This window comes from Amphibalanus amphitrite, unplaced genomic scaffold, assembly GCF_019059575.1.
Source record: "Amphibalanus amphitrite isolate SeventyFive unplaced genomic scaffold, NRLGWU_Aamphi_draft 000334F_arrow, whole genome shotgun sequence".
NCBI classification, from domain to species: Eukaryota; Metazoa; Arthropoda; class Thecostraca; order Balanomorpha; family Balanidae; genus Amphibalanus; species Amphibalanus amphitrite.
The window spans coordinates 89,139-112,716 of record NW_024881829.1 but is presented as its reverse complement, the minus strand read 5'-3'; the positions used below and the strand labels follow the sequence as shown (position 1 = coordinate 112,716).

The window sequence follows — 23,578 nt, the reverse complement described above, 5'->3', positions numbered from 1 at the left end:
TCAACATTTTGGAAACTGCCAACGGCTATGTAACGCAGATGCGCCACATTTTTATTTGTTTCTTCAATTTGAACAAGCAAGCCGTGCCACAAGCAAAAGTGCAATCATTGACCAGATCGCAGGACGGCCGACCGCGCGCCGGGGTTAGCCGGACGCCGGCGCACTCAGGCCGGCCCAAAAACAGCAGCTGCACCCGACTCGGACGAAAATAGGCAGAGGCTGGGACCGGGAACGCGGATGCCGATCAGCCATGTCGTCCGATGAATGGAGAGCCGGGCTGTGCACGCAAACAAAGTCATTTGACCCCCTGACCGTCGGCCTCAAAACCATCTGGCGCATCGCACAGACACGGCCAGTCGGCTAAATCGGCGGCGATACCTATCTGCGTCGCAGACCGGCGTACACAAGGGGTGCAGCCGGCTTTGACAACAAGGCTCCGCTGTGGAATACCACCCCCAATTCGTGAGAACCAGGATTTGAAGTCGACAAATAGCATGCCGGAGCACACCACCTGCCAGTGGCGAGTCATTTATCAGTTGAACCTTTGGAAAACAGAACTTGGTCCCACGCTCGGCACCCCGATGGGGACATTTATCAAGCGGACCATTACTGACAGAAGCCAAACAAGATAAAGGGCGCAGCAGCCGACCTGGACTTAAGCGGAGCACCAAAACAAGGGGAACGGAGAAACGACCCACATTTCCGATACAATTAACCAGGAATCTGGAAAAAGAGAGTGGCTCGCCCCAGGGCTACTGAGAGGACCGTCAATACTAAACCCTGAGGGGATGCACAGCCACCGCCATCAAATCACGAGGAATTGGGGCGGTGCTTCAAGCCGAAGAAGACATCGCATTGGTTCGAGGGCGGTACCTATGTCCCTTCACCAAATTTACTCCGCCCACCAAACTGGAGCGCCGAAATGACGTCACCAGAGGTATTTAAACTGGAGCAAGAAGAAAAAAAGGGCAATCTGGGGTGGTCCACATCGACGACGAGAGTGTTACTCGCAGCAGCCGACGGCACAGCAGCAGCCTACTCTCTTCAAGGAGGTCAGTCATTCTCGGAGCACAGACGGCCATTCCCAGTCCACCCGCTATAATGCCCGCCCCCGTTCATCTCTCATAATAACCTACCCTCCCTCCCTCTTGTGAGCTGACCCATGTTTCCCACCGGGGCGTCCCCGGAGGGAGGGATAGATATGTGGGGAGGGGAGGCGAGGGAGAGCGCGCCAGACGGCGGGCCGTCCGACCCAAGTGAAAGGGAAAGTGTTTGTGTGTAGGGTCAGTAGTGAATTCCTGACCGCCCCGCGGATACGTCCCCGGGCCGATTCAATGTGTAGGGTCGCGGCTCCGAGCGGTTCGATCGTGTGGGGGTTTAGACGAGCTGAATCCCCCGACGTTGAGTATCCAATGTCTGCCGTGAATGGGTTATCAGTGCCGACTGATTTAATTGGGTTCGATTGTGGGAGCTTGTAAATAAATCGCAGAAATACCACAATCTATTTATCACTGGAGACTCGGATGCTAAATGGGAGGGCGTATCGCGGCTCACGCACGCTCGTCAACTAAACACAGAAGGATCGCTCAGTCAGCTGATTTATTTAATACCTTCCGTGCCGTACGGCGCAAATTGTGCGTCAGCGGACGCCCATCGGCTACTGCCGACAAACACCAGCGGACTGGCTCCGGTATTATGCCCCGGCACGCCGCTAACTCAGCGGTCAGCTGGGTGACCCGGGCCTCCAGTCCTGAGACCTGGGCCCGAGCCCTCCCAGTCCCGGCCTCGGCGGAGTCAAGGGCGGCCTCCAGCTCCGCGATCCGCCGGCACACGACCGCCTCCTTGGTATCGATTCGGGCCTCCAGCTCCACGATGCGTGCTTGGAGGAGGTCGATTTCCGCCCCCGCCCGACGCTCTGCGGCCCTCAGGGCGGCCTCCGCGTCGGCAGCATCGAGGCGAGCCGCTAAGGCCTCGCCTTTGGCCTCCCGAGCCCGCCGCCGCTCCGCCTTGATGGCCGTTTCTGCCGATAGGAGGCTGGCGCCCAACTCATCGGCTCGGTCGGCGAGGCGTGTGCGGGCGGGTTCGGGCAGGTCCCGGAAGGGCGGAGGAAGCAGGAGGGCGGCCCGCAACACCTCCATTGAGGCCGGCCCGTCCTGCTTTGCTGCCCAGCGGGCGTATTCTGCGCCGTGGTCTCGCAGAACCGTCGCGCATATGTTAACGATCCTGTAGGCAGACAGACCAAAAAAGGGGGGGGGGGGGTTAGCATAGGGCACTAGACTAGAATGCAACACTTGGTTCAATTAGAACATCGAATTGATACAAAGAATGAATGCGAACAAACTACCGATAAGCATAATGGACATAGAGAGGGAGGGGGAAAATAAACAAGCAGTGATTATCATGACTCACCTCGATAGAGTACCGTCGCCGGAGTGTCGGTCGGGGTGCACCTGGATCTGAAGGCGCCGAACCCGTCTTGCTAAGATGGCCCGGAATTCTGGGTCCTCCAGGGACCTCAGGTCGACCCCTAGGATGAGCTCCGGTACCCATCGCAGCCGGCCCCGCTCGTCACAAAGGACGGCGATATCCAGCACGGGCGGGGCGGCCGGAGCTTCACCAGTAGGTACTGAATATGCCATCACGAGACGAAATGGTACAATGATGTGACCCGACCCGAGAGATTCTTATAACTCATCCATTCCAGAGAGAGATTCACAGTCGGACAAATTCATTGGTGGACGGGACCGAGCGGGCCCAGTATTGGCCCGGGAAGGCGACGCGGCCGGCCAGTATGAAGGCGCCCACCAATGGGGACGGGCGGGCTCAGGGTGCCGCCCCAGGGCACCCTCTGAATAACCACACCGGGCGGATTGGAAAGGGGGGGCGTAGCGGCCACGTTAAGTCGTGTAAGAGAACTAAGGTTTTAGATGGTCATCAAGCTTCCGCGCACTCATACATGTTAACACGCGCACACATCCACATGTACAGAACACGCAGGACCTCCTTACCTTACCTATGCTGGAGAGTGCTCTGGCTGTATTATCCTATTCCTACCGTACCATTGTCCTGTTTCCATAACTATTACGCGTCAGCGGAATTCCTGGCGCTCCACTTTATCCGATGGTCCGATTACAAGCAGCACGCACAGAACACGCAGGACCTCCTTACCTTACCTATGCTGGAGAGTGCTCTGGCTGTATTTATCCTATTCCTACCGTACCATTGTCCTGTTTCCATAACTATTACGCGTCAGCGGAATTCCTGGCGCTCCACTTTATCCGATGGTCCGATTACAAGCAGCACGCACAGAACACGCAGGACCTCCTTACCTTACCTATGCTGGAGAGTGCTCTGGCTGTTATTATCCTATTCCTACCATACCATTGTCCTGTTTCCATAACTATTACGCGTCAGCGGAATTCCTGGCGCTCCACTTTATCCGATGGTCCGATTACAAGCAGCACGCACAGAACACGCAGGACCTCCTTACCTTACCTATGCTGGAGAGTGCTCTGGCTGTATTATCCTATTCCTACCGTACCATTGTCCTGTTTCCATAACTATTACGCGTCAGCGGAATTCCTGGCGCTCCACTTTATCCGATGGTCCGATTACAAGCAGCACGCACAGAACACGCAGGACCTCCTTACCTTACCTATGCTGGAGAGTGCTCTGGCTGTTATTATCCTATTCCTACCGTACCATTGTCCTGTTCCCATAACTATTACGCGTCAGCGGAATTCCTGGCGCTCCACTTCATCCGATGGTCCGACTACAAGCAGCACGCACAGAACACGCAGGACCTCCTTACCTTACCTATGCTGGAGAGTGCTCTGGCTGTATTATCCTATTCCTACCGTACCATTGTCCCGTTGCCATAACTATTACGCGTCAGCGGAATTCCTGGCGCTCCACTTTATTCGATGGTCCGATTACAAGCAGCACGCACAGAACACGCAGGACCTCCTTACCTTACCTATGCTGGAGAGTGCTCTGGCTGTATTATCCTATTCCTACCGTACCATGGTCCTGTTCCCATAACTATTACGCGTCAGCGGAATTCCTGGCGCTCCACTTTATCCGATGGTCCGATTACAAGCAGCACGCACAGAACACGCAAGACCTCCTTACCTTACCTATGCTGGAGAGTGCTCTGGCTGTTATTATCCATTCCTACCGTACCATTGTCCTGTTCCCATAACTATTACGCGTCAGCGGAATTCCTGGCGCTCCACTTTATTCGATGGTCCGATTACAAGCAGCACGCACAGAACACGCAGGACCTCCTTACCTTACCTATGCTGGAGAGTGCTCTGGCTGCTATTATCCTATTCCTACCGTACCACCGTCCGGTTTCCATCAATATAATGCGTCAGCGGAATTCCTGGCGCTCCATCCAATCCAACGGTCCGAATACAAGGAACGCGCATAGACTTTGCCGCACCCGAAATATATGTAATTTTATTCTACATAGACACTGCAAGGAATGGAACCGGGGAGATAGATGATGCACGTCACGCCCCTGTGCGTGGAGAATCCACCGACGCGGCTACGGGTTAGGAGGGAGATGAGACGCGAGTGAAAGGGAAGAAGACTGTACACGTAGATAAATAGGATTTTCTTAATGACGCTCAGCTCGAATAGACCCCACTAAATAGTAGGCCTCGATTGAGTAAGCCCTGGATACGTGCAATAAGTCGCGAAATTAAATGTGAGGATGAAGGCGAGTCGGGCGCAGACCGCCGAGGAGGGTTTCAAGAAATGTTACCCGGTCAGCCTCGGGTCCTGGCTCGGAGGGGACGACGGGCTGTAGTCTGTCTAACCTCTGGCTAGCGGGGCACGGGACCAGTGGCCCGATTGCTCCGGCCCAGGGTAGGCCTGGGTGATAATTAAGGTCACGTGGGCCGCCGCCTGGGATGTGTATCGGCGGGTGGGCCGCCGCGAGATAACGGTGTTCCGTCTTGGATTAACAGCCTCGGAGGCTGGGCAGATTTTAGGCTGCCGGGTTGGCCCGGAAGCCCTGAACTATGACTGGAGCGAGATGCGGTCATCAGTATCACGGATGGACCTTAGTTACCCAGCCCGGTTTTAAAAAGATAGGTAGGCCCGCTATCGGTCCCTCAAGTGGTCGGCGCGGGACGTCATTTGAAGAGCGACATAGATAGTTTCGGAGGTGGTTAGGACCCCGGGCGTCTTAGCGAGGGAATCGTATGCCGCCGGAAGAGTAATGCCCCGCGAAGGAACGTATAATGCCGCAAGACGGGGGGGTGAACATTAGATACCGAGCATTCGAGTCGGGTGATCGCAGTCAGACGGTGCTGGCCACCCGCAGTCAGTCGAGTAGCTCCGGCCATGCTCTGGTCCTTTCGAATAGGTCTGTGACGACAGCTTAACTACCAGCCACGGATAGATAGGGTTTTGGACACCTATGTGCTGGTAGTCGACGATGTGTGTTGAGTGCAGGACGTCCCCGAGTGGACCTGCGTGCGTGGAAGACGCGTGTTGTCTTTGTAGTTAGCCGACGAGAGCTAACCCTTTTTTAGGTCGCCGGGTTGGCCCGGAAACCCTGAACTATGGCTGGTGCGAGATGCGGTCATTAGTATCACGGACGGACTTTAGTTACCCAACCCGGCTTTCAAATTTTAGATACGTCCGCCGCGGAAAGCCCGGGCTACTGAGTGCCCTGCGAGCTCTAGCTCCGGAACCGTGGGCTGGAGTGTGTTAGAGATGCTGACTGACCACTGGCAGCAGAAGGCAGGTCCACACGTGAGTGGCAGTAAGACAAGGGCTGCGTACGTTGCTGCAAAGGTTTACCGGCCCATGCTGTAAGTCCATTGTTCGCTCAACAACCTGCGTGCGTGTGTGTTTATTATTTGTGTGTAGGTAGTTCGGCATGGTCTTGGACCCGCTATAAGTCGCGAAATTCAAGGGCGGAGTGCCGAAATCTGTGGTGGTTCGTATATTCTATTCGTGTAGCGTGAGCATTATGAAGCGTTTGTCTGATGTACGGAGCATTGTGGTTATGAAGGGATAACGGTTACTGAAATTTAAGGCCAATGACTCAATAACGACTTGCGCACGCCTTAGCACCACCGGGGGAAGTTAGGAAAAAGGGGAGGGACCGGAGATGGTCAACTCTGGTAAATTACGAGGTATAAGTGGACGAATGACAGGGTTGAAAGGGGATGGGCAAATGGACGAATGATTGATATATATCTGGTGGGAGAATGACCCTCAAGCTAGGAAGGGCGCTGTTGGTTGCGAGTTAAGACTTTTATTAAGTACAGTTGATATTTTATTTCAAGGTGATCAGGGGTAATGGGTTATCAGTTATCACTCCTCCCATTCCTAAACCCTGGCCTATGTGTTTCCGATGATTGATCGCCCCGGAAAGATAGAGTCAGAGTCGGAACGGGTTCGCGAGGGGCTGGACACTGAGAAGGGCTTTTAGGAGCGCACCGACGGAGCACCTCTCTTGCTCTCTATCTCAACCAGAAGACACTGCCCGGTTAGCCCCGCAACGCCGCGAAACCCCGCTACAGATTTGGCGTACCCAACGTGGGGCAGGATCAATCAAGGAATCATGAAGTCGGTGGAGGAACGTGCATTGCCGAACCCATAGAAGCAGAGTAACGACAGAAGAAATATGAAAGTGAAGTGTAAGGTTGTAACTCGGACATCTTTTTTCCAGGAAATGGAGCGCTACCGAGTAATCGGATCAGTGGACAATTTTGACGGACAACAAGACTTGAGCGAATGGATCCAAATGATTGAAAGAGCAGCGGAATTCGCCGGTTGGAACCAGGAGCAAACCTTTAAAGCGGCACTGTTCAGGCTAAGGGGAGAAGCTGGTGAATTTGCAGAACAATTAAGAGACGAAGGTAAAATATCAAACTGGGAAGAACTGAAAAGAACACTCAAAGAACGATATGACACCGCGGGGAAGGAACAATGGCATCAGTACCTACTAAACACGGCAACGCAAGGAGGAAAAACTGTACAGGAGTGGGCCCAAACCGTAAGGAAACTATCAATTCTCGCCGTAGGCTCAGAAGGACTCGCATTGAAAACAGAAAGGGAAGAAGCTGATTCGGCTGACGGAGGGAACGGCGAGGAAAAAACGAGTGAAGCGAGGAAAAAGCTCCTCGACTTTATGCGAAAATCAAACTTTATCCGAGGGCTGCGAAGCAGCCTGCGTCAAATGGTCTGGCGGAAAAAGTGCAGCACTTTTGACGATGCGGTAAAAGCTGCCGCCGAAGAAGAGGCGGTAGAGAACAGCCACCGAGAGGAAGCCGTGCTTAGCTGCTTTAAGCAGGATATCCCGGGTCCGACCGCAGCAACTAACCCTGGACTAGTAGAACAGATCGTGGCCGCTTTAGAGATTAGGGAGGAAGCAAAAAAGAAGAAAGCCAAAGAGGACAAATCAACCAAGAGAGCCGACAACTCCATCAATTCAACCCAACGGAAATCAAACGACGAGCGTTCATCGGAATCCGAGGATGAATACGATGGCCCAGGCGACCAACATCACCACCATCAACGGACATCAGGCCAGGCATACAGAAATAACAACTCACGAAGAGGCGGTGGGCAGCGACGCGGCGACCACCATTTCGACAGACAGCTCCCCCTACCACGAGGTGCCCAGCCGAACCGACGACCAGGAAGAACGCAAGAGTGGACCCGCCAGGAATTCAGACAGGGTCCAGGGCCCGCCTGGAGGAATTTTGACGGCGGTAGGGGAAACGAACCCTTTATATGCTACGGGTGCGGTCAAATGGGACATATCCGCAGGCACTGCCCGCACGCCACGTACCCACAGTCGGGAAACGGGTATCGCCGACTGTAAGAGGGGGGCAGTCGGCAATGAGGCAAGGTAAAGTCCCCCAAATAGATCCGAACCACCACCCGGAACCTAACCACTCGACATCGGAAACGACACCAACTCAACTAGCAGCGATTTTGGAAACGTCACCAAAACGGCAGGGCATCAGAGAAACAACAAGTACAGCCCAGGTCAAAGGAGCAAACGTTGTACCAACATGCACCTGTCGCATCAAAATTGAGGGGACTGAAGCCTTTGTCCTAATTGATACCGGCTCTATGGTAACCATAGTGAACCCAGCACTAGTCCGGCAGCACGAGCATCTCACGACAGGACGACCGGTGGAGGTACGACTGAAGTCAGCCTCAGGACACCTGATACCGATACTCCACGAAGCAACAATGAAATTCGATTTTGCCGGCACAGCCAGGAAGCACCCAGCATACATTTGTCCCGACATCCTCCAAGATGCTATCATTGGATTCGACTTCATCCGCAAACACAACCTGACGATCAACCCGGCCACTATGACGGTACAGCTAGAGGACTCCAGGCCAATACCCTTACGGACAGCGGAAGGATGGGAAGAGGAGTGCGCTGGCGTGCAGGTCGTGGACCCCAAAAAACAGGTTCAAGAAGCTGAGGGTGACACGAGCTGCCCTGGGAAATCAGAGAAGGATGTCAGCAGGGCACCGGGAACGCCTCTTGATTCGAAGACAATGAATGAAGAGCCGCACGCACCCACATGTGCAGACTCGGAACGCCCCGGCATAACAGACCACCATCAGTCAGAAGCAGCAGTCCAGTCACCGACCCGAGAATCGATACAACCACCCAAGAACGCTCCAGGAAGGACGCTCTCGTCCAGTGATGCCGGAAACATGTCGCCGCCCGTATACAATGAGAGCAACACAACCCCACCCCCAGAAGAGAAGCGGGGCACGCTGCTCAAGACAGATAGGCTACCCAATGATGAAAATCAGCCGCCGGGGCCCCTGGAAACTACCATTGAAATCCACGAGGAGCGCGAGATCTGCGACAATTCGGAAAATGATTACCAGATAAATCAAATGGAGTCTGCAGCAGCGCCCTGTCAAGCGGGTACAGCGCCAAATGCAACGAAACAAGGCGAAACGAAACCAAAACAGGCAATGTCGTCAGAAAACCGTACTACACAAATCGTGGACCGCACGGAGGCTCTACAGGAGCAACAAGCAGGAACCGGCTCCGGAGAGCGAGCCACATATGCTACCGAGACAGAGTGGTCCGAGCGGCAGCCGAGCTACGAAGAGGAGGTCAGCCAGACAACCCTCACAGATGACGAATCAACGATCGGGAGTGTACATATACTGTATATATCTGAACGACCCGACACGCCATCAGGAGAAACAGCCCATGGCATCCCTCAGAGCGGAGCACCAGGTGAAGACACCACCGATGAACTAGAAGAGCTCCCCACAGCGGCAGCAGATGACGGAAAAGGAGGGACAATAACCATCGGTCCTGTTTCTCCCGGCCAGGAACAGGCGCTCAAACAGCTAGTGGAAGAATTTCACCAATGTTTTGCACAAAAAGGGGAACTCGGAGCGTGTGACCTTATTCAACATCGAATCGAACTAACCACAGATGTACCAGTGAGACGGCCAGCCTACAGGGTGGCCCATACAGAAAGAGAATTCATCGAAAAAGAGATACGAGACATGCTCGAAAAAGGGGTTATTGAACCATCGATATCACCCTACGCCGCAGGGGTGGTCCTAGTGCCAAAGAAGTCTGGAGAAACTCGGTTTTGCGTCGATTACCGAGGCCTCAACGAAGTTACCAAGGCAGACCATTACCCTCTCCCACTGGCCAGAAGCGAGATCTTTGACACACTCGGCGGGGCCCAGATTTTCAGTTGTCTCGATTGCCAGCAAGGCTACTGGCAAGTCAGTGTAGCAGAAGAGGACCGTCCAAAGACAGCATTTCGGTGTTTTCTTGGCCTTTACCACTTCCTCCGTGTGCCGTATGGGCTCCGCAACGCGCCGGCTACCTATCAGCGTCTCATGGCTCACGTGCTCTCAGGATACACAGGAAAATTCTGTCACTGTTTCATTGACGACATCATCGTCTTCTCCAACAACTTTGAAGATCACCTGGAGCACCTGCGCCTCGTCTTCGAGCGCCTTAAGCAAGCCGGTATCAAACTAAAGCCATCTAAATGCGTACTCGCAAAGGAGCAGGTCCAGTACCTTGGTCACCTCATCTCACCGGGACAGCTCCGCCCAGGCCCCGAGAACATCAAAAAGATCTGCGACCTGGACGCCCCCTCCACCGTCAAAGAAGTGCGCAGCTTTCTGGGCATGGCTTCCTATTACCGAAGTTTCGTGAAGAACTTCAGCAGGCGGGCCTGGGCTCTCACAGAGCTAACCAAGCAGAACACACCCTTCCAATGGGGGTCCAAGGAGCAGGACGCGTTTGCAGACCTGAAGGACGCTCTCACTAGCGAACCGGTGCTGGCGCTCCCAGATTTCTCAAAGCCATTCATCCTTATGACAGATGGGAGCTCGACAGGGTTGGGTGCGGTGCTCGGACAGCAGCACGAAGGAGACCCCAAGGAGAGGGTCATCAGCTACGCTTCAAGACGTACCACCCGTCTGGAGGAGAACTACTCGGCCTGTGAGCTTGAGTGTCTCGCTCTTGTGTGGGCCACTCGCCAGTTCAGAGAATATATCCTGGGACGTCCAACGGAGGTGGTTACTGACCACTGGGCCCTGAAATGGCTACAGGACCTGAAAAACCCGAATCCAAGACTTCAGCGGTGGCGTATGGCGCTGCTAGAGTACGACCTCAAGATAACATACAAACCCGGAAAGCAGCACCGGAATGCGGACTTCCTATCACGAATGTACGAAGGAGAGAGGCGACACAGAAGAAAGGAAGATGAAACGAAGCAAGAGCAAGAAAGGAACTGCAAAGAAGATGGAGGAACAGGAGAAGCCCCGGAAGATATGCTGGGTGTGATGGCAGTGATCACACGAAGACAGGCCCAGCAGGATCAAGGGGAAGAGACCCCGGCGGCAGAAGATGTCCAGAACCCGGGACACTGCGAAGGAGACGGAGCGGTCAAAAACACCCCAACGGGACTGGGGAGACGGGCCCTCGCTGACCTCCAAAGGAATGACCACGACTGCCAGCAGCTGAGAAAAGCCGTAGAACAGGGAGGAGAACTGCCTTCGTGGGCACTGAAACACCAATTCCGAATCACCGAAGATGACGTCTTAGAGCGGGTTAGCAGCACCAAAAACAAGGAAGAGAGATGGCAGGTGGTGTTGCCGCAAGTTCTAATCAAGTCAGCAGTACAAGACGCCCACGCAGGACACCTCAAGGCAGGGAAAACACTCGGCAACCTGAAACGTAGCTTCTTCTTCAAGAACATGTTCACCATCTGCACCAACTACATTGCAGGCTGCCCAACGTGCCAAACCAAGGACCGCGGAAGAAAGCAACAGGCACCACTTGGAGACATGCCTCAACCACTTGGGGCGTGGCATACGGTAGCCGTCGATGTACTCGGGCCCCTGCCTCAGACAAAATCCGGCAAAAAGTACGTAGTGGTACTCACGGACTATCTGACACGGTATGTCCTCGCAGAAGCCACCAAAGACCAAACAGCCGAAACTACTGCAGGAGTGCTCATGGAAAAGTTTCTGGAATACGGCCTCCCAGAGCGTATCATCACCGACAATGGAACGAACTTTACATCCAACCTCCTAAAGGAGATGTGCAGGCTCATTCAAGCAGCTCACCTATTCACGACCCCGTATCATCCGCAATTTGACGGACTCTGCGAAAGGTTCAACCGGACATTAGCCTCGATGCTGAGGGGTTGTGTGGAAGAACACCAGCGTGACTGGGATCAATACCTCCCGTACCTCCTGCATGCCTACCGAGCTGCAGCCCAGGAGAGCACAGGTGAGACGCCGTTCTACTTAATGTTCGGGAGGCCCTGTCGCGCGCCACTAGACCTTCAGCTGAAGAGACGACGGCTGGATTTTCCAGATCCCACCTCAGAAGTGGAGCGCATCAAGCCCAGCATGGTCACGCACATGCATCAGGCATTCGCCGACGTGCAATCCCACCTGAAGGACGCTCGAGACAAGCAAAAACACCATCACGACAAGAGAAGTCGAGAGCGACACTTCCAGGTGGGAGACGAAGTCCTCCTCCTGGATGAAAGAGTGACTGAGGGACAAACCAAAAAGCTCCACCCGCCCTGGAAGCCAGGATACAGAGTCATTAAAGTCATAGGGCCGTTGAACTACCACATAGAACACCCAAACAGACGTGGGAGGATCCACCGAGTTCACGTCAATCGCCTAAAACGACAAATACCCGAATACGTCTGGCCAAAGGAAGCTCTACCCGAGGGCCTCCAACAACATGACGGCGCTAAGAACCCTCTCAACGCTGAGCAGCAAGTGGACAACTGGCTCAGGCTCCAAAGGAGCAAGTTCCGACCCGGCCCACTCGATCATAGCCCCGTATCGACCAGCTCGGGGAGTGCGGAGGAAGGAGAGAGTGACGGAGGAGACGGGGGAGGACATTTTGGAACTCCGGCCGCTCCTATACCCGACCAGTTACCACACCCACCGCCTCAAGACTGCACCACCGAGCCCCGTCCTTACAGCAGGAGATCCCAACCCTCCCCAGGCATTTGTGGGACGGGACAGGGCAGGAGAAGGGCCAATAATTTTGAGACACCCATCCTGAGACGGTCCGATCGAATCCGACTCAGGCGGGAACAGCGAGACCAGTGAGACAAAAAGAAACCAACAGGAGTGTCTCCTCTTGTTCCAGACCGAGGCCATGTCCGGACGACTGGCCCTCCTGCTGCTCTGGGTCGCAGCCAGCCGCACCAAGGGATCGGAAGAAAATGACGTCACGCCCGGCCTGCGAAGCGGAATTTTATTCCAGCCGAAGGGACCATTGGTGTTGGCCACCGGAACCTGGACAGCAATAGTGAGATTTCAGCAAGAGGACGTCGAAAGGCAATCAAATCAAATCCGGGAGCAATTCACCAAAATTGATAGGGCTTTAGAGAACAGCGGCGAATTTGAAGCGAACCAGACGGCCGAAGAACAGAGAACCCAACAATTTATCAGAGAAATGAAAGCCATGTGGAATCAAGAGCGTACCTGGATGGAGGCTGAGCTAAGGGCTGGTGAAGTTGAAATCCAGGAACTCAGGACGGAATTGAGACTCAGTCGCCGAGCCAGGGGACTGATTAACGCCCTTGGCGACGGTTTAAAATGGTTGTTTGGCACCGCCACGGAAACTGACGTCCAAAAACTGCACAAACAAATCGAAGGAATCACGGCCGGCGTGGGAAAACTTCATCATATTGCTGAACTACAAACCACCTTAATCGGAGAAATTTCAAAGCGTCAGAAGAACAACGATAAACACTTAGTGACGCTAGCCAGAAAGGCCATCGAGCTGGAGTCACTCTTTACAGTTACGAGGGACGCCGACCACATTACCATGCGGAATATTCGTCGAGAGCTCGATTTCGGCCACGCGATCTCCTCTGCCATCCGTACCGCAAGCGCCGCTGTGATGACTTTTCACCACGAAGTGAGGCAGATCGGCCGGGCGATGGCGCACACTCAACAAGGAGTGGTAACGCCGGCCATTTTGTCGCCCGCAACGCTGAAGACCACCATGGCGGCCATCACTAATCACCTGCCTGATGGGTGGGTGCCAGCCATCTCGCTCTCAGAAACACCGGCAAACATCTACAAGTTCTTAGAAATTTCCGCGGTGGCGCTTGAAGACGGCTGGGAAGTGCATATCCAAATCCCGCTCCAATACCGGCCGTATGGACAATACCATCTCTTTAAGGTCAACTCCATCCCTACACACTTTTCCAATTCCTCAATTGCCCTAGAAGCCCAGGTCCCCTACCCATATTTCGCAATATCGAAGGACCAGCGCCTGCACATTGAATTGTCGGCAGAAGAAATTAGCCGTTGCCGCCACGTCGGTGGACGAACGATGTGCAACAAGCTTACACCTCTCATCAAGGAGAAGAGAGAGGGTTGTCTATACCATGCCTTCCGGGACGAAGAAAGCAAGGTTGAGGAAGAATGCGTGCGGAAAATGATAAAACCAAAACCGCAAATATACCCCGTAGCGGACAACAAATGGCTTTATGTATTACCAACCGAGGAGTTATTCTCTATGCAATGTGCCGGAGAAGGAATGCCAACCAAAGGGTTCCGGTTACAAGGAACAGGTATTTTCTCCCTTCCGGCCAGCTGCACTGCGATGGGAGACCATTACATCATCCCAGCTCATCTGAAAAGGCAAGACGACACCCCAGCTGAAATGAAATTGACGGACATGACTCACTTCAAGATTGAACTGAAACCAAGTACTTTCCAAAACTACATTTCTACGAAAGGAAGGATAAACCAAACAGAACTAAATGAGATTCTTGAAGCAGCCAAAGAGACGGGTCGAGAAGATTCAATGCTGACAGAGCTGAAAGAAACAATGAAGAACTGGAACGAATCCCCGGACACAGAAGGGATATCCTTCAAGTTAATCAACCACACCTCCCTAACCCTCGGAGGAGTCGCCCTGCTTGGGGTGCTCGGCCTGCTTGCCTACAACTGCAGCCGAAACAGACGATCACAGAGTACCATCATCCAACCCCGCCAAAATCCCGACCTGCCCATCCCATCTGCCCCTCTCCTGCCCGATCCCAACCAGATATCACAACTCCAATCCCGGATCCACCACCTGGAAGTAATCACAACGGACCTGCAATGTCGCATGGAGAAGACGGCGCAACTCGAAATCGCCCTCGCTAAGCTGAAAAAACAACACGATGAGCTGACCGCCCTTCTCTAAGTCCAAACCGGACAGAGAACGGGCCGGTAACCGACACGGATGCAGGCCGACCCAGATGAGAACGGGACGCGGAAGGACGACTACAAACTCGATGAACAGCCAGGACGACTACACGACAACTAGCAGGGATATCAATCACGAGCGGCTGAGGTGGACCGAGCGGCTGTCTCAAAAAGCCACTCACCACCACTCGGCTACAACAACCGGTGGACGACTACACTCTATGGTGGACCGACTACACAACCGTCAGGCTGATCCAGATGGGAACGAGGAAAGAGGACGACTACAAACCCGGTGAACGGCCAGGACGACTACAAAACTCGATGAACGGCCAGGACGACTACACGACGACTAGCAGGGACATCAATCGCGAGCGGCTGAGGTGGACTGAGCGGCTGTCCCAAAAAGCCACTCACCACCACTCGGCTGCAGCGACCAAGGACGACGACCGGAGGACGACTACACTCTATGGTGGACGGACCAACTCAATTCGCCAGGTAACGCTGTCATGCCGACAGCGAGCCTGGGCTGACAGCGGACAATATACCAAACGAGTAAGCTTGGCCCAGTGTATGTGTATATAGTATGTGTATATAGTATGTGTATGTGCTAGTTTATGCTTAAAGACTGCTGTAGGAATTGGGGATGGCCGCAGCGGGCCTAAACCTGCTACACAGCAAGGGTAGATCGAGAATCGCGCGGATGTGTGATTTATGCGACCGATGTTTGGATGTGTGGGGTAATTGGTTAGTAGGGATAAGTAAACCATGTCAGAGTCAGTCCCCGGACGCCCCATACTCATCCTATACTTCCTACCCAGCCAAACACTCTTGTCAAATAGCCGCCAATCCTTAAGACCCCGGCCACTCGCTCTCACCACAGCAGTCACCAGGAACTACAGCGACAATGGCAACGGCAGAAGCAGACTCCCGCCCGTCTAGTCGCGGGGCGCGACTATAAAAAAGAGATCTGAAAATGTAACGCAGATGCGCCACATTTTTATTTGTTTCTTCAATTTGAACAAGCAAGCCGTGCCACAAGCAAAAGTGCAATCATTGACCAGATCGCAGGACGGCCGACCGCGCGCCGGGGTTAGCCGGACGCCGGCGCACTCAGGCCGGCCCAAAAACAGCAGCTGCACCCGACTCGGACGAAAATAGGCAGAGGCTGGGACCGGGAACGCGGATGCCGATCAGCCATGTCGTCCGATGAATGGAGAGCCGGGCTGTGCACGCAAACAAAGTCATTTGACCCCCTGACCGTCGGCCTCAAAACCATCTGGCGCACCGCACAGACACGGCCAGTCGGCTAAATCGGCGGCGATACCTATCTGCGTCGCAGACCGGCGTACACAAGGGGTGCAGCCGGCTTTGACAACAAGGCTCCGCTGTGGAATACCACCCCCAATTCGTGAGAACCAGGATTTGAAGTCGACAAATAGCATGCCGGAGCACACCACCTGCCAGTGGCGAGTCATTTATCAGTTGAACCTTTGGAAAACAGAACTTGGTCCCACGCTCGGCACCCCGATGGGGACATTTATCAAGCGGACCATTACTGACAGAAGCCAAACAAGATAAAGGGCGCAGCAGCCGACCTGGACTTAAGCGGAGCACCAAAACAAGGGGAACGGAGAAACGACCCACATTTCCGATACAATTAACCAGGAATCTGGAAAAAGAGAGTGGCTCGCCCCAGGGCTACTGAGAGGACCGTCAATACTAAACCCTGAGGGGATGCACAGCCACCGCCATCAAATCACGAGGAATTGGGGCGGTGCTTCAAGCCGAAGAAGACATCGCATTGGTTCGAGGGCGGTACCTATGTCCCTTCACCAAATTTACTCCGCCCACCAAACTGGAGCGCCGAAATGACGTCACCAGAGGTATTTAAACTGGAGCAAGAAGAAAAAAAGGGCAATCTGGGGTGGTCCACATCGACGACGAGAGTGTTACTCGCAGCAGCCGACGGCACAGCAGCAGCCTACTCTCTTCAAGGAGGTCAGTCATTCTCGGAGCACAGACGGCCATTCCCAGTCCACCCGCTATAATGCCCGCCCCCGTTCATCTCTCATAATAACCTACCCTCCCTCCCTCTTGTGAGCTGACCCATGTTTCCCACCGGGGCGTCCCCGGAGGGAGGGATAGATATGTGGGGAGGGGAGGCGAGGGAGAGCGCGCCAGACGGCGGGCCGTCCGACCCAAGTGAAAGGGAAAGTGTTTGTGTGTAGGGTCAGTAGTGAATTCCTGACCGCCCCGCGGATACGTCCCCGGGCCGATTCAATGTGTAGGGTCGCGGCTCCGAGCGGTTCGATCGTGTGGGGGTTTAGACGAGCTGAATCCCCCGACGTTGAGTATCCAATGTCTGCCGTGAATGGGTTATCAGTGCCGACTGATTTAATTGGGTTCGATTGTGGGAGCTTGTAAATAAATCGCAGAAATACCACAATCTATTTATCACTGGAGACTCGGATGCTAAATGGGAGGGCGTATCGCGGCTCACGCACGCTCGTCAACTAAACACAGAAGGATCGCTCAGTCAGCTGATTTATTTAATACCTTCCGTGCCGTACGGCGCAAATTGTGCGTCAGCGGACGCCCATCGGCTACTGCCGACAAACACCAGCGGACTGGCTCCGGTATTATGCCCCGGCACGCCGCTAACTCAGCGGTCAGCTGGGTGACCCGGGCCTCCAGTCCTGAGACCTGGGCCCGAGCCCTCCCAGTCCCGGCCTCGGCGGAGTCAAGGGCGGCCTCCAGCTCCGCGATCCGCCGGCACACGACCGCCTCCTTGGTATCGATTCGGGCCTCCAGCTCCACGATGCGTGCTTGGAGGAGGTCGATTTCCGCCCCCGCCCGACGCTCTGCGGCCCTCAGGGCGGCCTCCGCGTCGGCAGCATCGAGGCGAGCCGCTAAGGCCTCGCCTTTGGCCTCCCGAGCCCGCCGCCGCTCCGCCTTGATGGCCGTTTCTGCCGATAGGAGGCTGGCGCCCAACTCATCGGCTCGGTCGGCGAGGCGTGTGCGGGCGGGTTCGGGCAGGTCCCGGAAGGGCGGAGGAAGCAGGAGGGCGGCCCGCAACACCTCCATTGAGGCCGGCCCGTCCTGCTTTGCTGCCCAGCGGGCGTATTCTGCGCCGTGGTCTCGCAGAACCGTCGCGCATATGTTAACGATCCTGTAGGCAGACAGACCAAAAAAGGGGGGGGGGGGGGGTTAGCATAGGGCACTAGACTAGAATGCAACACTTGGTTCAATTAGAACATCGAATTGATACAAAGAATGAATGCGAACAAACTACCGATAAGCATAATGGACATAGAGAGGGAGGGGGAAAATAAACAAGCAGTGATTATCATGACTCACCTCGATAGAGTACCGTCGCCGGAGTGTCGGTCGGGGTGCACCTGGATCTGAAGGCGCCGAACCCGTCTTGCTAAGATGGCCCGGAATTCTGGGTCCTCCAGGGACCTCAGGTCGACCCCTAGGATGAGCTCCGGTACCCATCGCAGCCGGCCCCGCTCGTCACAAAGGACGGCGATATCCAGCACGGGCGGGGCGGCCGGAGCTTCACCAGTAGGTACTGAATATGCCATCACGAGACGAAATGGTACAATGATGTGACCCGACCCGAGAGATTCTTATAACTCATCCATTCCAGAGAGAGATTCACAGTCGGACAAATTCATTGGTGGACGGGACCGAGCGGGCCCAGTATTGGCCCGGGAAGGCGACGCGGCCGGCCAGTATGAAGGCGCCCACCAATGGGGACGGGCGGGCTCAGGGTGCCGCCCCAGGGCACCCTCTGAATAACCACACCGGGCGGATTGGAAAGGGGGGGCGTAGCGGCCACGTTAAGTCGTGTAAGAGAACTAAGGTTTTAGATGGTCATCAAGCTTCCGCGCACTCATACATGTTAACACGCGCACACATCCACATGTACAGAACACGCAGGACCTCCTTACCTTACCTATGCTGGAGAGTGCTCTGGCTGTATTATCCTATTCCTACCGTACCATTGTCCTGTTTCCATAACTATTACGCGTCAGCGGAATTCCTGGCGCTCCACTTTATCCGATGGTCCGATTACAAGCAGCACGCACAGAACACGCAGGACCTCCTTACCTTACCTATGCTGGAGAGTGCTCTGGCTGTATTTATCCTATTCCTACCGTACCATTGTCCTGTTTCCATAACTATTACGCGTCAGCGGAATTCCTGGCGCTCCACTTTATCCGATGGTCCGATTACAAGCAGCACGCACAGAACACGCAGGACCTCCTTACCTTACCTATGCTGGAGAGTGCTCTGGCTGTTATTATCCTATTCCTACCATACCATTGTCCTGTTTCCATAACTATTACGCGTCAGCGGAATTCCTGGCGCTCCACTTTATCCGATGGTCCGATTACAAGCAGCACGCACAGAACACGCAGGACCTCCTTACCTTACCTATGCTGGAGAGTGCTCTGGCTGTATTATCCTATTCCTACCGTACCATTGTCCTGTTTCCATAACTATTACGCGTCAGCGGAATTCCTGGCGCTCCACTTTATCCGATGGTCCGATTACAAGCAGCACGCACAGAACACGCAGGACCTCCTTACCTTACCTATGCTGGAGAGTGCTCTGGCTGTTATTATCCTATTCCTACCGTACCATTGTCCTGTTCCCATAACTATTACGCGTCAGCGGAATTCCTGGCGCTCCACTTCATCCGATGGTCCGACTACAAGCAGCACGCACAGAACACGCAGGACCTCCTTACCTTACCTATGCTGGAGAGTGCTCTGGCTGTATTATCCTATTCCTACCGTACCATTGTCCCGTTGCCATAACTATTACGCGTCAGCGGAATTCCTGGCGCTCCACTTTATTCGATGGTCCGATTACAAGCAGCACGCACAGAACACGCAGGACCTCCTTACCTTACCTATGCTGGAGAGTGCTCTGGCTGTATTATCCTATTCCTACCGTACCATGGTCCTGTTCCCATAACTATTACGCGTCAGCGGAATTCCTGGCGCTCCACTTTATCCGATGGTCCGATTACAAGCAGCACGCACAGAACACGCAAGACCTCCTTACCTTACCTATGCTGGAGAGTGCTCTGGCTGTTATTATCCATTCCTACCGTACCATTGTCCTGTTCCCATAACTATTACGCGTCAGCGGAATTCCTGGCGCTCCACTTTATTCGATGGTCCGATTACAAGCAGCACGCACAGAACACGCAGGACCTCCTTACCTTACCTATGCTGGAGAGTGCTCTGGCTGCTATTATCCTATTCCTACCGTACCACCGTCCGGTTTCCATCAATATAATGCGTCAGCGGAATTCCTGGCGCTCCATCCAATCCAACGGTCCGAATACAAGGAACGCGCATAGACTTTGCCGCACCCGAAATATATGTAATTTTATTCTACATAGACACTGCAAGGAATGGAACCGGGGAGATAGATGATGCACGTCACGCCCCTGTGCGTGGAGAATCCACCGACGCGGCTACGGGTTAGGAGGGAGATGAGACGCGAGTGAAAGGGAAGAAGACTGTACACGTAGATAAATAGGATTTTCTTAATGACGCTCAGCTCGAATAGACCCCACTAAATAGTAGGCCTCGATTGAGTAAGCCCTGGATACGTGCAATAAGTCGCGAAATTAAATGTGAGGATGAAGGCGAGTCGGGCGCAGACCGCCGAGGAGGGTTTCAAGAAATGTTACCCGGTCAGCCTCGGGTCCTGGCTCGGAGGGGACGACGGGCTGTAGTCTGTCTAACCTCTGGCTAGCGGGGCACGGGACCAGTGGCCCGATTGCTCCGGCCCAGGGTAGGCCTGGGTGATAATTAAGGTCACGTGGGCCGCCGCCTGGGATGTGTATCGGCGGGTGGGCCGCCGCGAGATAACGGTGTTCCGTCTTGGATTAACAGCCTCGGAGGCTGGGCAGATTTTAGGCTGCCGGGTTGGCCCGGAAGCCCTGAACTATGACTGGAGCGAGATGCGGTCATCAGTATCACGGATGGACCTTAGTTACCCAGCCCGGTTTTAAAAAGATAGGTAGGCCCGCTATCGGTCCCTCAAGTGGTCGGCGCGGGACGTCATTTGAAGAGCGACATAGATAGTTTCGGAGGTGGTTAGGACCCCGGGCGTCTTAGCGAGGGAATCGTATGCCGCCGGAAGAGTAATGCCCCGCGAAGGAACGTATAATGCCGCAAGACGGGGGGGTGAACATTAGATACCGAGCATTCGAGTCGGGTGATCGCAGTCAGACGGTGCTGGCCACCCGCAGTCAGTCGAGTAGCTCCGGCCATGCTCTGGTCCTTTCGAATAGGTCTGTGACGACAGCTTAACTACCAGCCACGGATAGATAGGGTTTTGGACACCTATGTGCTGGTAGTCGACGATGTGTGTTGAGTGCAGGACGTCCCCGAGTGGACCTGCGTGCGTGGAAGACGCGTGTTGTCTTTGTAGTTAGCCGACGAGAGCTAACCCTTTTTTAGGTCGCCGGGTTGGCCCGGAAACCCTGAACTATGGCTGGTGCGAGATGCGGTCATTAGTATCACGGACGGACTTTAGTTACCCAACCCGGCTTTCAAATTTTAGATACGTCCGCCGCGGAAAGCCCGGGCTACTGAGTGCCCTGCGAGCTCTAGCTCCGGAACCGTGGGCTGGAGTGTGTTAGAGATGCTGACTGACCACTGGCAGCAGAAGGCAGGTCCACACGTGAGTGGCAGTAAGACAAGGGCTGCGTACGTTGCTGCAAAGGTTTACCGGCCCATGCTGTAAGTCCATTGTTCGCTCAACAACCTGCGTGCGTGTGTGTTTATTATTTGTGTGTAGGTAGTTCGGCATGGTCTTGGACCCGCTATAAGTCGCGAAATTCAAGGGCGGAGTGCCGAAATCTGTGGTGGTTCGTATATTCTATTCGTGTAGCGTGAGCATTATGAAGCGTTTGTCTGATGTACGGAGCATTGTGGTTATGAAGGGATAACGGTTACTGAAATTTAAGGCCAATGACTCAATAACGACTTGCGCACGCCTTAGCACCACCGGGGGAAGTTAGGAAAAAGGGGAGGGACCGGAGATGGTCAACTCTGGTAAATTACGAGGTATAAGTGGACGAATGACAGGGTTGAAAGGGGATGGGCAAATGGACGAATGATTGATATATATCTGGTGGGAGAATGACCCTCAAGCTAGGAAGGGCGCTGTTGGTTGCGAGTTAAGACTTTTATTAAGTACAGTTGATATTTTATTTCAAGGTGATCAGGGGTAATGGGTTATCAGTTATCACTCCTCCCATTCCTAAACCCTGGCCTATGTGTTTCCGATGATTGATCGCCCCGGAAAGATAGAGTCAGAGTCGGAACGGGTTCGCGAGGGGCTGGACACTGAGAAGGGCTTTTAGGAGCGCACCGACGGAGCACCTCTCTTGCTCTCTATCTCAACCAGAAGACACTGCCCGGTTAGCCCCGCAACGCCGCGAAACCCCGCTACAGCTATCTCGGGAACCGATAGAGCTACAGCGCCGCGGAAAAGCGCATTCGATAGCCCTTTTACAGACCTTTCTGAATAATGTTCTCAGATTTGACCTCAGGTCAACGGTTTAGCCTCCAGAGGGCAAAAACTCCAAAAATAGCCGTTTTTACGAAAAACGTTTTTCGGCAATAACTTTTGACTCAAAAGAGCCACGACATTACTTTTGCCACCATCGTGTTCCTCTCGTCGAGACGCGTCGAATGAACTATGATTTGACCTTGAAAGGTCAACTTGAAAATTTGACCTCAGGTCAAGGTCATGCCCTGACCGGAAAAGGTCATGTTGCATATCAGTCGATCTGCAACGTCGAGCCGAACACATCTAAGGCGTTTTCAGCGTTCTAGCACGTCTCTATTAGAAGTTATTAGCGAAAAACTGTTAGAATCTGTTCGTAACCTGAGATGACCTCGGGGACATAACGAGGGGTCACAGTTGCCATTTTCCGGTTCAGTGTGTCCATTTTATCTACATCTCGATGTTTGAGAGTGTCTAGAATAGCGTTCGTGGAAAACAGACGCTTTTCAATTTTCTCCCATTGACTTATAATGGAGAGGTCGCAAAAATGACCTGACCTTAGGTCACCGATATCAAAATTCCGAGATATACATTTTATAGATAATGTTGCTCTTATCAATCGCTGAAAGTTTCAAGGCAATCGATCTATCGGTGTAGCTATGACGAGCATTCTTATTTTTTCTGAGGTGAGGTCACTTGGCGTGACCTGGTGACCTGACCTAAGGTGACCTGGGTCTGAAATTTTCACAACATGTGCAGAAAAGATGCACGAACAGGTATGCCAAAAACGGCGGCGCGGAGCGATATCTGCGAAAAACCGCAGGGGGGGGGGGGTGTTCAAACACTCCCCGGCCCGGCGCGGGTTAAAATTTCATGACCCTGACCCAAATGACCTTTGACCTGTGACCAACCTCTTTTCCGAGACTACGTTTGGCCGGAATCGCGATTCGGCGTATGTCGGCTCGCATTAGCCGCGCGTTTGCAAGCTTTTCGTGGTTTCAAGCGTTCAAACATGTGATTTAATGTTGCTCCCATACATTAGGGTGGGTTTCAAGGTCACCTGAAGGTCAGGTCAGGTCATTGACCTTTGGTGACCTCGGGTGACCTCGGTTCACTTTTTCGAGTTTTACATGTTTTTAGGCTAGTTTTTTGAGCTGAATTCGAATTTAGCAACCATTTGAACATTTACGAAGTAGTTTTGGTGCCTTCGTAACATGTTACGAAGCTGCCAGAGGCGGTTGACACGTATTACGAATACCCGTCACAACCCCTACCGGTTGACCTGACCTGACCTGACCCGACCTGGTCT

General features: G+C 53.8%; 2 protein-coding genes across 2 annotated transcripts; both read right to left on the bottom strand.

The window, feature by feature from the left end:
* Window positions 1-1,586: 1,586 nt before the first annotated feature.
* On the bottom strand, window positions 1,587-2,961 carry LOC122388744. The gene is made up of 2 exons (XM_043380123.1): window positions 2,410-2,961; window positions 1,587-2,223 (listed from the first exon to the last, which is right to left on the bottom strand). Exons 1-2 carry the CDS (start codon window positions 2,637-2,639, stop codon window positions 1,587-1,589), a joined length of 867 nt encoding a protein of 288 aa, XP_043236058.1. The 5' UTR covers window positions 2,640-2,961.
* Window positions 2,962-17,256: 14,295 nt separating this feature from the next.
* Window positions 17,257-18,633, bottom strand: LOC122388743. Its single transcript, XM_043380122.1, has 2 exons — window positions 18,082-18,633; window positions 17,257-17,893 (listed from the first exon to the last, which is right to left on the bottom strand). Exons 1-2 carry the CDS (start codon window positions 18,309-18,311, stop codon window positions 17,257-17,259), a joined length of 867 nt encoding a protein of 288 aa, XP_043236057.1. The 5' UTR covers window positions 18,312-18,633.
* Window positions 18,634-23,578: the final 4,945 nt, after the last annotated feature.

Coding starts and splice junctions, on each gene's coding strand:
- LOC122388743 (XM_043380122.1), bottom strand. CDS start 18,311: ATGGCATATTCAGTACCTACTGGTGAAGCTCCGGCCGCCCCGCCCGTG. Junction 17,894..18,081: donor GGCGACGGTACTCTATCGAG/GTGAGTCATGAT, acceptor GTCTGCCTACAG/GATCGTTAACATATGCGCGA.
- LOC122388744 (XM_043380123.1), bottom strand. CDS start 2,639: ATGGCATATTCAGTACCTACTGGTGAAGCTCCGGCCGCCCCGCCCGTG. Junction 2,224..2,409: donor GGCGACGGTACTCTATCGAG/GTGAGTCATGAT, acceptor GTCTGCCTACAG/GATCGTTAACATATGCGCGA.